We start from the raw sequence: 12,399 nt of genomic DNA on the forward strand, positions 1-12,399 counted from the left end.
CATAACACTAAATGATTCAGGGCATAAGCCATCTGCTAATTACCATAGGTCAAGAAGAAACTTCCTAAAGGAGCAGCTTATTCCATAATTGCTCACTACAGGGCTGTTTGGAAATTCCCCTGAAGCATAGCAGTAGCTAAAGCCAAAGACAGACTAATGGACTATCTGGATCACTGGTTTCATCTAGTAAGGCAATTCCTATTCTGTGGAATGCTGATCTAGAGAATAGAGTGGGCTATAGTACAAAGGAATAGAATATGGAACAAAGATTTTATCACAACTATCTGTACACCCCCCAACTTTTAACTGCTAAACCCTTAATAGCTTGCTTCACTTGAGAGCAAAAGTAAAGCTAAAGAAGAGGATTACCTGGGCGGAACTGCTTCACCATAACAAAGCATTGCCGAGAGGAATTAAATATCAGGATTGAGACACTAAGGAAGAGGGGGAAAAAAACAAATCAATGCACTCTGAATAAACCAGTATGGATTAATGCAGTATTATTAACCTTACATCCCATGACTTTTATTTTTGACTATATAGACATGTATGATGTTCATTAACAGTTCAATGCAACAAGGGCCTGATACAAAATCCATTGATTTCAGTGGATTTAGAATCAGGCCCCAAAACACGGGTGACTTTATCCACTCTTAAGTCACTTTGCAGAAAAAAAAAAAGACTAAGAACACAGTTATTAATTGTAACAGCAGGAAGAGCTTCCAAAATCAAGTTATTTCTGATATCAGGGACACATATAAGCTATAAACCTGGAATCAAATCTTCATGTGTGCACCCTAGCACTCAGAAGGAGCCCCATTGAAGTCATGGACTAAAAAGTCTATCTATTTGCAAAATCAAGTCATAAATAGTTTCAGCTACTACCAGTTTTTTGTGGTTTCACAAATTTTTTTAAAGATTTTTCTCCGGTTTCTATACGAAAGACTCACATATAACTGACTAACTCACCATACTGGGGAAACAAACTGATACTTCACAGAGTACCGAAAAAGTAGAGAATTATTTTTCTGTCTCTAATTTCTTTCCATTGTAGTAATCTTGGGTTTTATTTGTAACACACAACAAGTTAACATTTTCAGATGAAACTGTGATTGCTAATTGGTGTCCCTTTAAAACTCACAAAAGCAAGTTTATACCACTCTCATCATCATGGTGTCAGCCCTTCATCTGCAATGCCTAGGTGCAGGTACATATCACTGGAAAGATCATTTATTATTCAATGAATCATACAGTTCTTCAATCCAGTGGGTTAAGTTAATGATGGAATATTTGCAGAAGTATTCAACAATATTTGAAATATAATGATGATGTCTATAGATTTTTACTATGGATTTACTAACAAACAGTTGCTACTAGGTTTTTTTTTTTTAAACTATTACGAATATAAATAACTGAAGGGACAACTAAGATACAAAATCTTTATGAAACTTTAGCAGTATTTTAAAATTCTATCTAATGTCAAAATCATTATTCAGAGCATTTCTATACCAGGAGTAAGTTATCTATATAGAAATCTATTTTAAACTAGACCCTAATGTACATATTGGGGCACTAGGTGCTGGAATTTGGCTGACCCCTGTGCAAGGACATAAGAGGGCAAAAACAACTCCGCACCCACACTGATTTTAATCCCATTTGGAAAGATAACGTAACTCCAGCAACTAATGCGCACCTCCAAATCTACAATGTTGTGCAACAAAGAAAAAAAAATCGCCTTATACTCCCAGTCAAGAAGTCCAAATCTGGGCAAAATGCACCTTTTTCACTGCTCTTGAAGTCTGTAACTGTGCAAACCCACCTGAAACATGCAAGCGCCTATAGTGCAACCATAATGTAAACGCACACTTACAGGACGTAAGTAGAAATGTTCAGTTGTCACTGGAGAAAGTTGATGGTAGGCTATAAAGAGGGACTACCCGCAGTGAGTGCTGCTGCTCCCACTAGAAACCTGCGCTTGGCTCAGCTGAGGCGATACACAGAGACCTCTGTTGGATACTGATGGCTCCTGCCCCAGATGTCATTTGCAGGGTAATTTAAACTGAGGGACACAGCTTTTTTGGGCTATTGTGCAGGGCTGGATATTTTTTTTCTGTTTACAGATAGAGATTCTCTCTCTGGTTGAATATTAGGCTATCAGCCAAATATTGTGTAAAGAGAGAAGGACTGAATTTAAGTCTGAAGCCGTAAAATATTTCAGTTTGCTGGACTGCGGTATATTATGTGATCTTCCACAGCATTGTTCTTTGACTATGTTTAATTTCTCTTTCTTTTTTTCTGGATACTATTCTGTCCCTATAAGAGTAATTTTTTGTTTGTTGCTCTATTGAACTTCTGTGATGTACTGTACCTCAAATAGCACCCTAAACCCCAATATTCACCACTATTATATGATTATGTATGTGTTACGATATGTTTTGTACAAAGTATGTCTTATGAGGTATCATTTGGAAAGTTATAATCTGTTGAACATCACTGTTTGGTGCAAATGTATCACTGTATATGAAGTCATGAAATTTTACTATATGTTTGTTACTGAAACACATTGTAAGACTGGGAAATGCCCACAGACTAGCTCTTCAGTAGCAACAAAGGAGTGACCAACATCCAGCCAGGTGTTAAGCAGCCATCACCGGGCCTTCACCAGCACGGGAATTGTAAACAAGAGATTTACAATTCACATGAAAGACAGTTGCTTGAGCACATACACCATGGGGCTGCCTAACCACCATGACACAGCAAGGATGTTTCCAGCACCTGGAAGAAAGTATAAAATAAGAGACAATGACATCACCACTTCACCTCTCTTCCCTCACCTACACTGAAGGCAGAACAACAAACTAATTAATGAGCTTTCATTGCTCAAGAAAGTCTTGAGCAGCGTAGAAGGCACATTTCTGGTGCAAGGCTAAGGCTGGGGCTGGCGGGAATTTGCTGGTGTCTCCTGTATGCAGTTCATGAGTGGCTGGGGAGAGGATTCATGTGCTTTGCTGGGCGTGCCTCTGCATGCTGATGGCTGAGTGAACAGAGCCTGTAGGGTTTGCTGTTCACTAGCATAGTAGTGTAGGAGACAGCCTGGGCTGGAGAGTTAAAGGGAGCACAGTGGTTCCATAGTCCAGACTGCACCCTGGGGCATGTCACAACTTCCCTTCTTTTATATTGTGGCTACAAAACAGTATAAGTCACCTGAGAAGCTGAATCAACAGCGTAAAGTTAGACGGGATAGTGGAGACCCTTTGAAGGATAGACTAGCTTCTGAGGTTGTATAGCCTTTCTTACACCCCTAATGCAGGTCTAACCTTTACTTTGGTTGGGCCTCCTTAGCATCTGGAGAGGAAGATATCACATTAAATAACTTGCATCTACTTAGAAGGATCAGCTATTAGACATTTTCCTAAGATTCAGTCATCTGAGATATCTATGGAACAGATGGGAAACTTGGAAACAATCTGTCAAAATTAAGGAACAAGATCAAATTAAACTGGAATTGAGTAGTACCAAGTTATTACAATTGTCAGTCTCTCACACCATCTTGAGACGAAAAGGCACAGAGATGCCACAGATTTGTAGAACATTTTTCTTCATTACTTTTAATTTTCTCAGAGACTGACAAAATTCTGAACACAATGTTTAACATTTATAGCTTTTTTAAAATTACGGCAGATGAATTCTAATGTTTCCTTACACAGATTGAGAGTCACAACCTAATAGGTTAAGATTTAAATCTCTCTGAGATGCATTTGCTACAATAAGAGTGCAATTTGGTATGATTTTTTTTTTAATTCATCAAACCTCATCCTTGAGACCATGAAATATACTTTCACAGCTTATGATGAGGCTTGTACCTTTTTACTTGTGAAACTCCATGCTGCTAAAATCAGGGGATCAGGTATTTGAAAAATCCACTAAGTGGAGGCCAGATCATCCAACTGGATTTTCATGGGTAGATCCCTGAGCCCACAAAGAGCCCCCACTGAATTCAATGGGACTCCATGTGGGTACAGCAGCCATGTGTGTGGATTCAGATGGAGAATCTGGCCCTCTAAGGGTACAAAAAATCCTTAAGCATGCATATATTATCATATAAGAGAGAGAGAGAATTTATTTTAAAAAATTACTCTGAAAATTTTTTTGGATGGTATATGTATGCTGTGGAATGGGCCTAATGTGTTGTAAAGCCAGAATTGTAAAGTCTTTGATTGGCCAAATACTGTAACACATTTATATGCATGTTTGATGTTTCATAGCAATTTCCTAAAAGAGCATTACAGTTAACCTTGGTTTAAAGTAGTCTATATACAATATAGACTTTAAAATGATAAAAAGTAAAAATGGAAATGTACACAGCAAACCTTGTGATTAATGGTTGGCAGCATAATACATAAAAAATTAACCCAGCCCAAGTTTTATGTTATGAGAGCAATGACACAGACCCACAAGAACAGGAAAACTGTAGACCTTCTTTGGAATGTACGAGGTCTGCACAGAATTTAATCCAATATTGACAACAAAGATCCTAGTCTAACAATAGATTTGGTGTGCACACATGGCTAAAAGATGCATAGGATTTATTTTTGTTGTTTCTTTCCTGGAAAATTTAATGGTCATTCCCAAGGAAAACTCATTCCAGGTGTAAGACGGTAGCTCCAGAACTGGTCTCTTATTTCAAAACAAGCTACAGAGTGAACATATGACTAATATACTGCCCTCGCTCACCCTGTGGAAGGAGACTACAGGAAAAGAAAACTCCTCAAAATGCTCCCAGGATCAGTCCAGGAGCAGGCTAATGTTTGCTTCCCCTCAGAATGAGATACCAAGCCACACAGATCACCTTGGATCTGAAAGAGGGTTAGGATTCTTCACAGTAACTGTGACTGCAGCTGCCCTAAGGACTAAACTTAGCAGAAAGGAGTGGCAGAAAAGGTATCATAAGCTAGTACAAGTGATGACTGCAGAGTTGGTGGGAGATCGCATGCCCCCTTCAGCTGCTCATGCCAAGTGTCCATTTCCCCTGTGGTTCCCAAGAAGCAAAGCTGTGCAGGCAGAAAATCATCTGTTCCACGTGGGACAGATGAGTTATGCCCAAACAAGGTTCCCCCTGTGTGCAGGGTTCCCTGGGATGGTCTGGGCCACTGGTTTATTTTTCCATAAATATATGAAAAATTGGTGGTGGCTTTATTATGATCTAGGTTCATTTGATCCTGCCTCAGCACAGGGGACTGGACTTAAAATAAATGATGCTGTCGACTTGGACTCAGTGTTTAATATGGCATTTGTTCAGAGAGAGACCAGTATTGACAGGCCAGTAATGACATTTATACAGCACCATTCAGCCAAGAATCTCAAAGCTCATTAGAGTCAACCATTTAATACTCCTGAGGGCATTCTGTGCCAAAAAATTAAAAATTCTGCGCACAATATTTTAAAATTCTGCAAATTTTATTTGTTAAATAAATTTGGAGACTCCAACATGCCATTGGGGAGCATAGGCCACTGGTTGCACAAAGGTGGGAGATCACTGTCCAGCTCTGCCCTGGGACACGGACACAGCTGTGAGGCTGCACCAAACCCTGACATAGCACAAAGACCGAGTCTGCCCAAGAAACACCCCACGGCCCTGCCCCTCTGTGCCAGGTGCACCAGGTGTGGGTAGGCAGGTTCAGCAAGGCAGGAGCCAAGTGTGGAGGGGCTTAGAGAGGGGGCTCCAGGGTTGAGAGGGTTTTGTGTAGGGCAATCTGGGAGCAGGTGACTCAGTGGGGGATCTGGGTGCCGGGGAATCTGGATGCACGGAGGCTTGTTGGGGGGGGGTTGGGTGCAACGGTAATGGGTCTCTGCAGGGGAGTCCAGGTGAAAGTGGTTTCGGTTCAGCGGGAGGGGGGTGTCTGGAGGGGCGATAGACCTGGGTAAGCAGGTATGTGGGGCTCAGTGGGGGGTCCAGATGCTGCAGGAGTGGGGCTCAGTGGGGTGGGGATCCAGGTGCAGCTGGTTGGGGCTCAGTGGGGTGGGGGTGTAGATGGCTTGTCAGGGTGCTCCAGGTGCAGGGGAGTTGGGCTCATCGGGGAGGTTCTGAGTACAGAGGGGTGAGAGTTGGTGGGATGGTCTGGGCATGAGTGGGTCTGGATGCACTGGGGTTGGGTGAATTGGGGAGCAGCTCCCTATACATGGATGCCTCCCCCTGCAGCTGAGGAGCAATGGGTGTAGGAAGTGTGTGTGTGTGTGTGTGTGTGTGTGTGTGTAGGAAGTGTGTGTGTGTGTGTGTGTGTGTGAGAGTGTGTGTGTGTGTGTGTGTGTGTGTAGGAAGTGTGTGTGTAGTTTGCAGAGCTTCCTGCAGCTAGGGGAGAAATCTGGGGGTGGGTCTGACCCAGCCCCGGATGCCATGCAGGAGAAGAGGAAGTCCCATCCTCCCCAGCCAAGCCGGGACTAGCAGCTGAACCCAGTGCAGGGTAGGAGCTCCCAGCTGGGTCTTCCCCAGTCCCGCCCTCTGCCCCAAAGTGATTTATCTCTCTGCTGGCTGCCCTGATCACCTGAAACATACTACTGGGAAGGGTCACATGACCATTCTTGTGGTTTCCCCGTCAGAAAGTCATTTTTCTGCAAGAAGCAAAGAAATATGCAGGGACATAAATTCTGCACATGCACAGTGGCGCACAATTCCCCCAGGAGTAACATTTTACATTTCACATCATCTGAGACAGGCAGGTATTTTGCTTCTTATTTTAAAAAATGGGTAAATTGAACTTAAGTTACTTACCCGTGGCCATACAGAGCTGGAACCAGAACACAGGAATCTAAAGTCCCAGTCCCTTAGTATAACTCTTTAAAAAAAAAAAAAAAAAAGATACTCCCAAATTTAAGACTCTTTTTAATAGGAAGGATGTTCACTCTAAATGCACCTTTTATTGTCCAAGAACTTCAGCTATAAATTTTATAATTGTATTATTGGGCAAGAAAACTTTTTGAGTTACTACCTTAACAAAAAATCTGGCCTAACTCTAAATTCCTTGTAATTGTGGAAGTTGACACATTTTATGAGACATTCCTAGAAGTCGCATCTCCAAAGGGCTATAAAAAAAAAAAAAAAAAAAAAAAAAAAAAGGTAAAGATCTACTTGTCCGACACTAAGAGGAATACAAAGTCTGCTTAGTCCATTCCGCTGGAGTATGATTTTTTCAAGTGCAAAACTCAAATCCATGAGCATATTTTTTTCAGGATTGTCAGTATGTTTTTTGGTATGGGCACAATTTCACCATATAGTAATTTGCTTCGTAATCTGCTATCTTGATTACTTGGGTTACAGTTCATCCATAAGCAATTGCTAGCATTTACTAATTGCTTTTCATAAATTGGAAACAAAAACTTGAAAAACCTCTTAATGGAAGAAAGGCCTTTAATGGCCCCTAGGTATCACATCAAAGGGAACTTTAAATGCAAATGTGCACAAATATATAGTAAATAATAACAGCAGCTAAAAGTAGCAGGGTCAGTGATGGCTCATGTCTTCATGAGACTGAAACAGGATTCCCAGAAGCTGGAGACCAGGTTTCTATAGGAGCTTACACTAATACTATATTAAGTAGTTGATGAGATAATAAGGGCAAAGAAACTGACCTTTCCGTAACTCTAATCATTATCAAGGCACCTCAATAAGCACATCCCATAGACATCTAGGATAATCGGATCAACACGGAATGATCCAAGCTCCCCCAGTACAAAAACATTTAAAGCAACCACTTACTAGTTTTCTTCCTCAGACACTCATGACTGTTTTACTAAAAGGTTAAGAATCCAGTAGACTTTTGAATTGATAATGAATATGATTCTTGCAGGCCACTTGCAAATAATATTCTGAAGCACCTGGTAAGGGCATTAGGCAGAATATATTACTTTGAATATTATGGAGCATTGTGTGGGCACTCAGTTGGCATCGGTCTGAGAAGAGAACAAAAAATTGTCAGAACTGAAAATGCCTAGGAAAGAAATACCGAGATGACATGCAGGAATAAATAGGGCAAAGAATGGAATCAATCAGAATCTCAATTCTCAAGTGATATCCAGTGTTAAGAATCTTCTTGATATAGTACACAGAAAAAAGCCAGGCACAGCATGCAACCACACAGATCTTTGTAGAAATGACCTTTTATAGACGTGATCCTGGTGAAGCACTTCTGGATACAAAAAAAACACATGTAAAATGTTTTTGCCTAGGTCGGCTTGAAAGGGAACCAACATACCAGCACCAATAAAACAGATAAGAAATAAAAACGAAGGGGAAATGAAACATTTTAGTTTTGCTTCAAATATTTCAGTTTTAAAGCATGATCTTGTTTTTTCTTAAAGTTTCAAGACTTTGGCTTTCTTTGCTCACCCCCATATCCGAAGTGGAGCCCAAATTCTCCATGTTGTTCTTCCTATTGAGTCCATCTTTAAATTTAGTAAGAAATAAAGTAGCTTTGAGAAGTAAGCTACAGTCAGAGAGAGGGAAATGAAGAGAAACTGCATCATTTTACCGTTCAGCTAAGAAATGTGTATACGTGCAATTGTAAAACTATTTCTTTAAAAATGAAATTAGAATTTCTATTGAGGTTCAACACAATCCAAAACCTGTCACATTCTTAAGTACTTTTCGGGGTATAGACTTCAAAGAAGCTCAGTTCATCTAGAACAATCTATCCAAAAAATATTTTCTTTGTGAACACAAAAGAGCAGGCAATTGCATGCAGACCCTAGGTTACTTCTCAACTCAAATTAACCCTTCATTTCTTCAGAATATGATTTGGAATTGCCCCTGAAATTTATAATGGGATATCTGAAGTGGTATCTTCTTTCTTTTATCAGGCACCTAGAAGTTTAAGCCAGAGAAAAAACAGTCTTTAAATTTTCAGAAAACTTTAATAAAGCTACAGCCTTTGATTTATCCTTCGATGCAACTCCTTTAGTTTCCCAGAACTTTAACTGTAATACAGAAAGCCTTGAGATTGAATGCGTGTGTGCTTGCATAATCTTTATTGGTTCATTTAAATCTTCCTTCAAAGCATTTTTACATTTTTCAAAGGCCGACACCAATCCAAACAGCTGCTTAAAATGCAGCCTATCACAAAAGCAAAGCTATAAGCTCTTGACAAAAACATTCAGCCTTTCATACTAATCACAAATAAAGTGGATTTGGCAAAAGATAATTAGAGAGGTCTAAAAGACTAATGTATTCTGATGACACTTCCAAGCTATTTTCGAACATCGTTTAAATGTAGTTAATATTAAGTAAACTCTGTATAAAAAATGAGACAAGCACATTTAAGAAAACAAACATTACTTTGGAAAAAATGAAAAGAAAGATTTGTCTCACTTTAAATCTAACTGTAGCAGGAAGTTGCTCATGATACCGTAAAGTAGGAAGCATATGTTTGGTTAATCACCAGGCTGGTGGGCGAATGAATTGTAGCAATTATTTAAGATGCGTTAACAATTCCATCAACATATACTTTTGAAATATAGATTTTAACTACAGTACCTACTTGTTAAGCACCAAGTTATACACAATTTTTTAAATCAGTCCATCTAAGAATGATTTTCAGTAGAATTTTTTAAATGTAAGCGGATGCTCACTACCACCCAATTCCCACATAATAAAGGAAAACATATATATACAGTCAACAACAAAATTAATGAAACAATTGTGGGTGCAATTTTACCTCATTACAGTGACCTAGCCGGATCTGAGGATGTAATCAGGTGCTAGCCAAAGCATAGCAACTGTCCTGTAAAACTGCAGGCACATAAACAGAAGCCCTACCAAGCCTCAGCTGAAAATCAGGCCCTAAGTACATGTTATTTGAGAAGATCACAGGCAAACAAATAATATAATTATCTGAGCTGAAATATGCACCACCTTCTGTACCATCACTTGAAACAGGATAAAGAAAATGCCTCTAGTTATAGTCTGGCAAAACTGAAGGCATTAAATTAGAGAGAAAAATATGATTTGTGGTATAGCAGTATGACATGGCACACAGCAGCATGTCAGCCAGCAAAAACATATAACTGTGATGTATCATATTAGTTTTCATGTTAAAATACATTAATTCTTATATAAAAAGAAAGACAAGTGAAATTTCACAATATATCATAATACATTTGTACATAACATAGGAAATACACACGGGATGAAACTAACTTCATTCACACACAGCACCAGTGATCTAGCACAGGGAATAGGCAGAGGGACGGTAATTTGCTCCCATAATGTGCTCAGAGTATATGGCTGCAATGCAGTCTCCACAGCTGCTTGCTGCAGCCAATGGGCTGGAAAAAGTGACCACAATTCCTCCATGGCACTTGTGTAGTTCTAATGACCTGTAATCTGGTCTACCCTCATGGCACAAAATGGGTGCAGAAATCTCCTAGCGAAGCTGTTCTTCTGGCAGGTTCTCTCTGCATTGCTCAAGGCCACTGCAGGGCTTGGTGATGCAAAGGGGCCAGGTCAGACCCCCTTCACTGAGTTAAATTTAAAGCATGTTGTAGTGAACTGAGTACATATCTATTTTTTATCTTCCCATCTAGAATAGCTTTAAGAGTATGTTTCAAGAACCTTTTTCTCCATACATAATAGCAGTTGAGAAGTGCAGACTATTTCTGTGGAATCTGCAGGAGACTATTGAGTATAATGCTGATTTCTTGGACTTCCTACAGACCTGGCAAATCCTTCCCTGCAAGCCCTTCAGGAAAACTGTATTTTTCAGCAGTCTTTACAAAAGTAATCACTATCTTACTTGATATATTTAATAAAAAGTCTCTATCCTTTAGCTGCTGTAATCATAAAGTGAATTTATCCCCTACTGAATTCTAAAAGAAGGTGATATTTTTCCCCCTCTCTTAAAATGTTCAGGAATGACTTCATAAGATTTTCCAACAAAAACATATATTTAATACAGGGACGACTAATGAGCCATTAATCAGTGACATTTGACTTGTGTTTAGGATTTAGGTAGGAGCCACAAGAGTACTGGTAAGAGAATGGTCTATATTGCCTGTCTCTAGTCACATGACATTGTTCAGGGTTACAAAAGACTATAACCCAGTTACGTGGCAATATCCACAGACTCCAGTGGCTAACGTTACAGTGACTTCAAAGTTTTTCTTTTACATGAAGTGTGCTTTATGTTGATTTTTCCCATCTGTTTAAACTGATAAACTTCCATCACCTTTGCTTTATACCAATTCACATCATAACCTGAAAGCTATTCTCTTACTTGTCAACCACTGCACTGTATCCTTATGTTCCAATTCTACGTCTCATACACTACATTATTTCTTATTCCTACTTTTATCACTGCATATTGACCTTTATAAATTCTTAAATTCTGTCTTTTTAAAAAAATCTTGGATCAGTTTCAGAGAAGTCATTGAAACCTGAAATGAACTAGGTATATTGTTCTACAAAGTTGATGAACACAAAACTAAAGTATTACATTTCAAACTCTTAGTGTACTAAATATAGCAAAATTAGGGTGAGGGATGATCTAAATGGAAACACCGATCTAGTTTTATTACTTCAGTTTATTTTTACAGGCATCAATTATTAATTCGTATTATTTTAGCTGTTTGTATTTGTATTTTAGCTGTTTGTGAGAAAGCCATTACACTTTTGTAAGAGGGACACTTTCAAGACAATTTATGGATTTGGGAGCCTAATTTTACACACTTTGGGTGAAAAGCTGACCCCATTTACGTCAACGAGGCCAGAATTTCACTCCTACTTTTGAAAATCTTGTCGTTCATTAACAATAATGAGCCTTACAAAAAACCCTGGGATGACTGCTAACTACAAAGATCTATAAGTAATGCTAGATCTATAAGCAATCCTGATATTTTAAAAAAGCAATTCTTTCTGATACAGCCCCCATTAAAGAGTATCCTGAAATATAAACAAAAAATCCCATTAAAAAAACCCCTGTATATATGTTTTCCCCATTGTTCTCCTGTTGATGCTTACAAACATTTTTCTAGAAAAGAAACTAACAGACAGACAACACAGAGGAAAAATGAAATGACTATGAACTATGTGCTGTCAAATGCACAAAGTTTAGATTAACTGGACAGGAATTGTCATTTACTGTATGTACTGGGCCTACCGCAATGAGTCCCAGATATAGTTGAGCCCCCTGGGCACTACCACAATATAAATGTTAAATAAAAACAACTGAAAAAAATTAAAGGATTTTTTTAACCTAACTTCTTTCAGTCACTGTACACTTGGGTGTTATTTCTAAATTATAGGACTCAATCTCGCAATGAGATCTGCTAACATTGACCCCGCCGCTTCACAAAGCCCTGTTACCTTCAAGGTAACTCCACAGGGGTTTGCACTAGCAGATCTCACTGTAG

At 39.2% G+C, this 12,399-nt stretch overlaps 1 protein-coding gene across 3 annotated transcripts in view; it reads right to left on the minus strand.

Moving 5' to 3' along the window:
* The window catches only part of NUDT14 (nudix hydrolase 14), a 99,955-nt gene that overhangs the window by 24,478 nt on the left and 63,078 nt on the right, over positions 1-12,399 (minus strand). For 2 of the 3 annotated variants that reach the window (XM_073349845.1, XM_073349843.2), the window contains exon 3: positions 370-434. In XM_073349845.1, coding sequence (XP_073205946.1) covers positions 370-434 — 65 coding nt within the window. Of the gene's footprint in view, positions 1-369; positions 435-9,361; positions 9,436-12,399 lie in introns of all 3 variants that reach the window. The other variant, XM_073349844.2, reaches the window with a different exon arrangement.

The sequence above is a fragment of the Lepidochelys kempii genome, chromosome 6 (assembly GCF_965140285.1).
Source record: "Lepidochelys kempii isolate rLepKem1 chromosome 6, rLepKem1.hap1, whole genome shotgun sequence".
Lineage (NCBI taxonomy): Eukaryota > Metazoa > Chordata > Testudines > Cheloniidae > Lepidochelys > Lepidochelys kempii.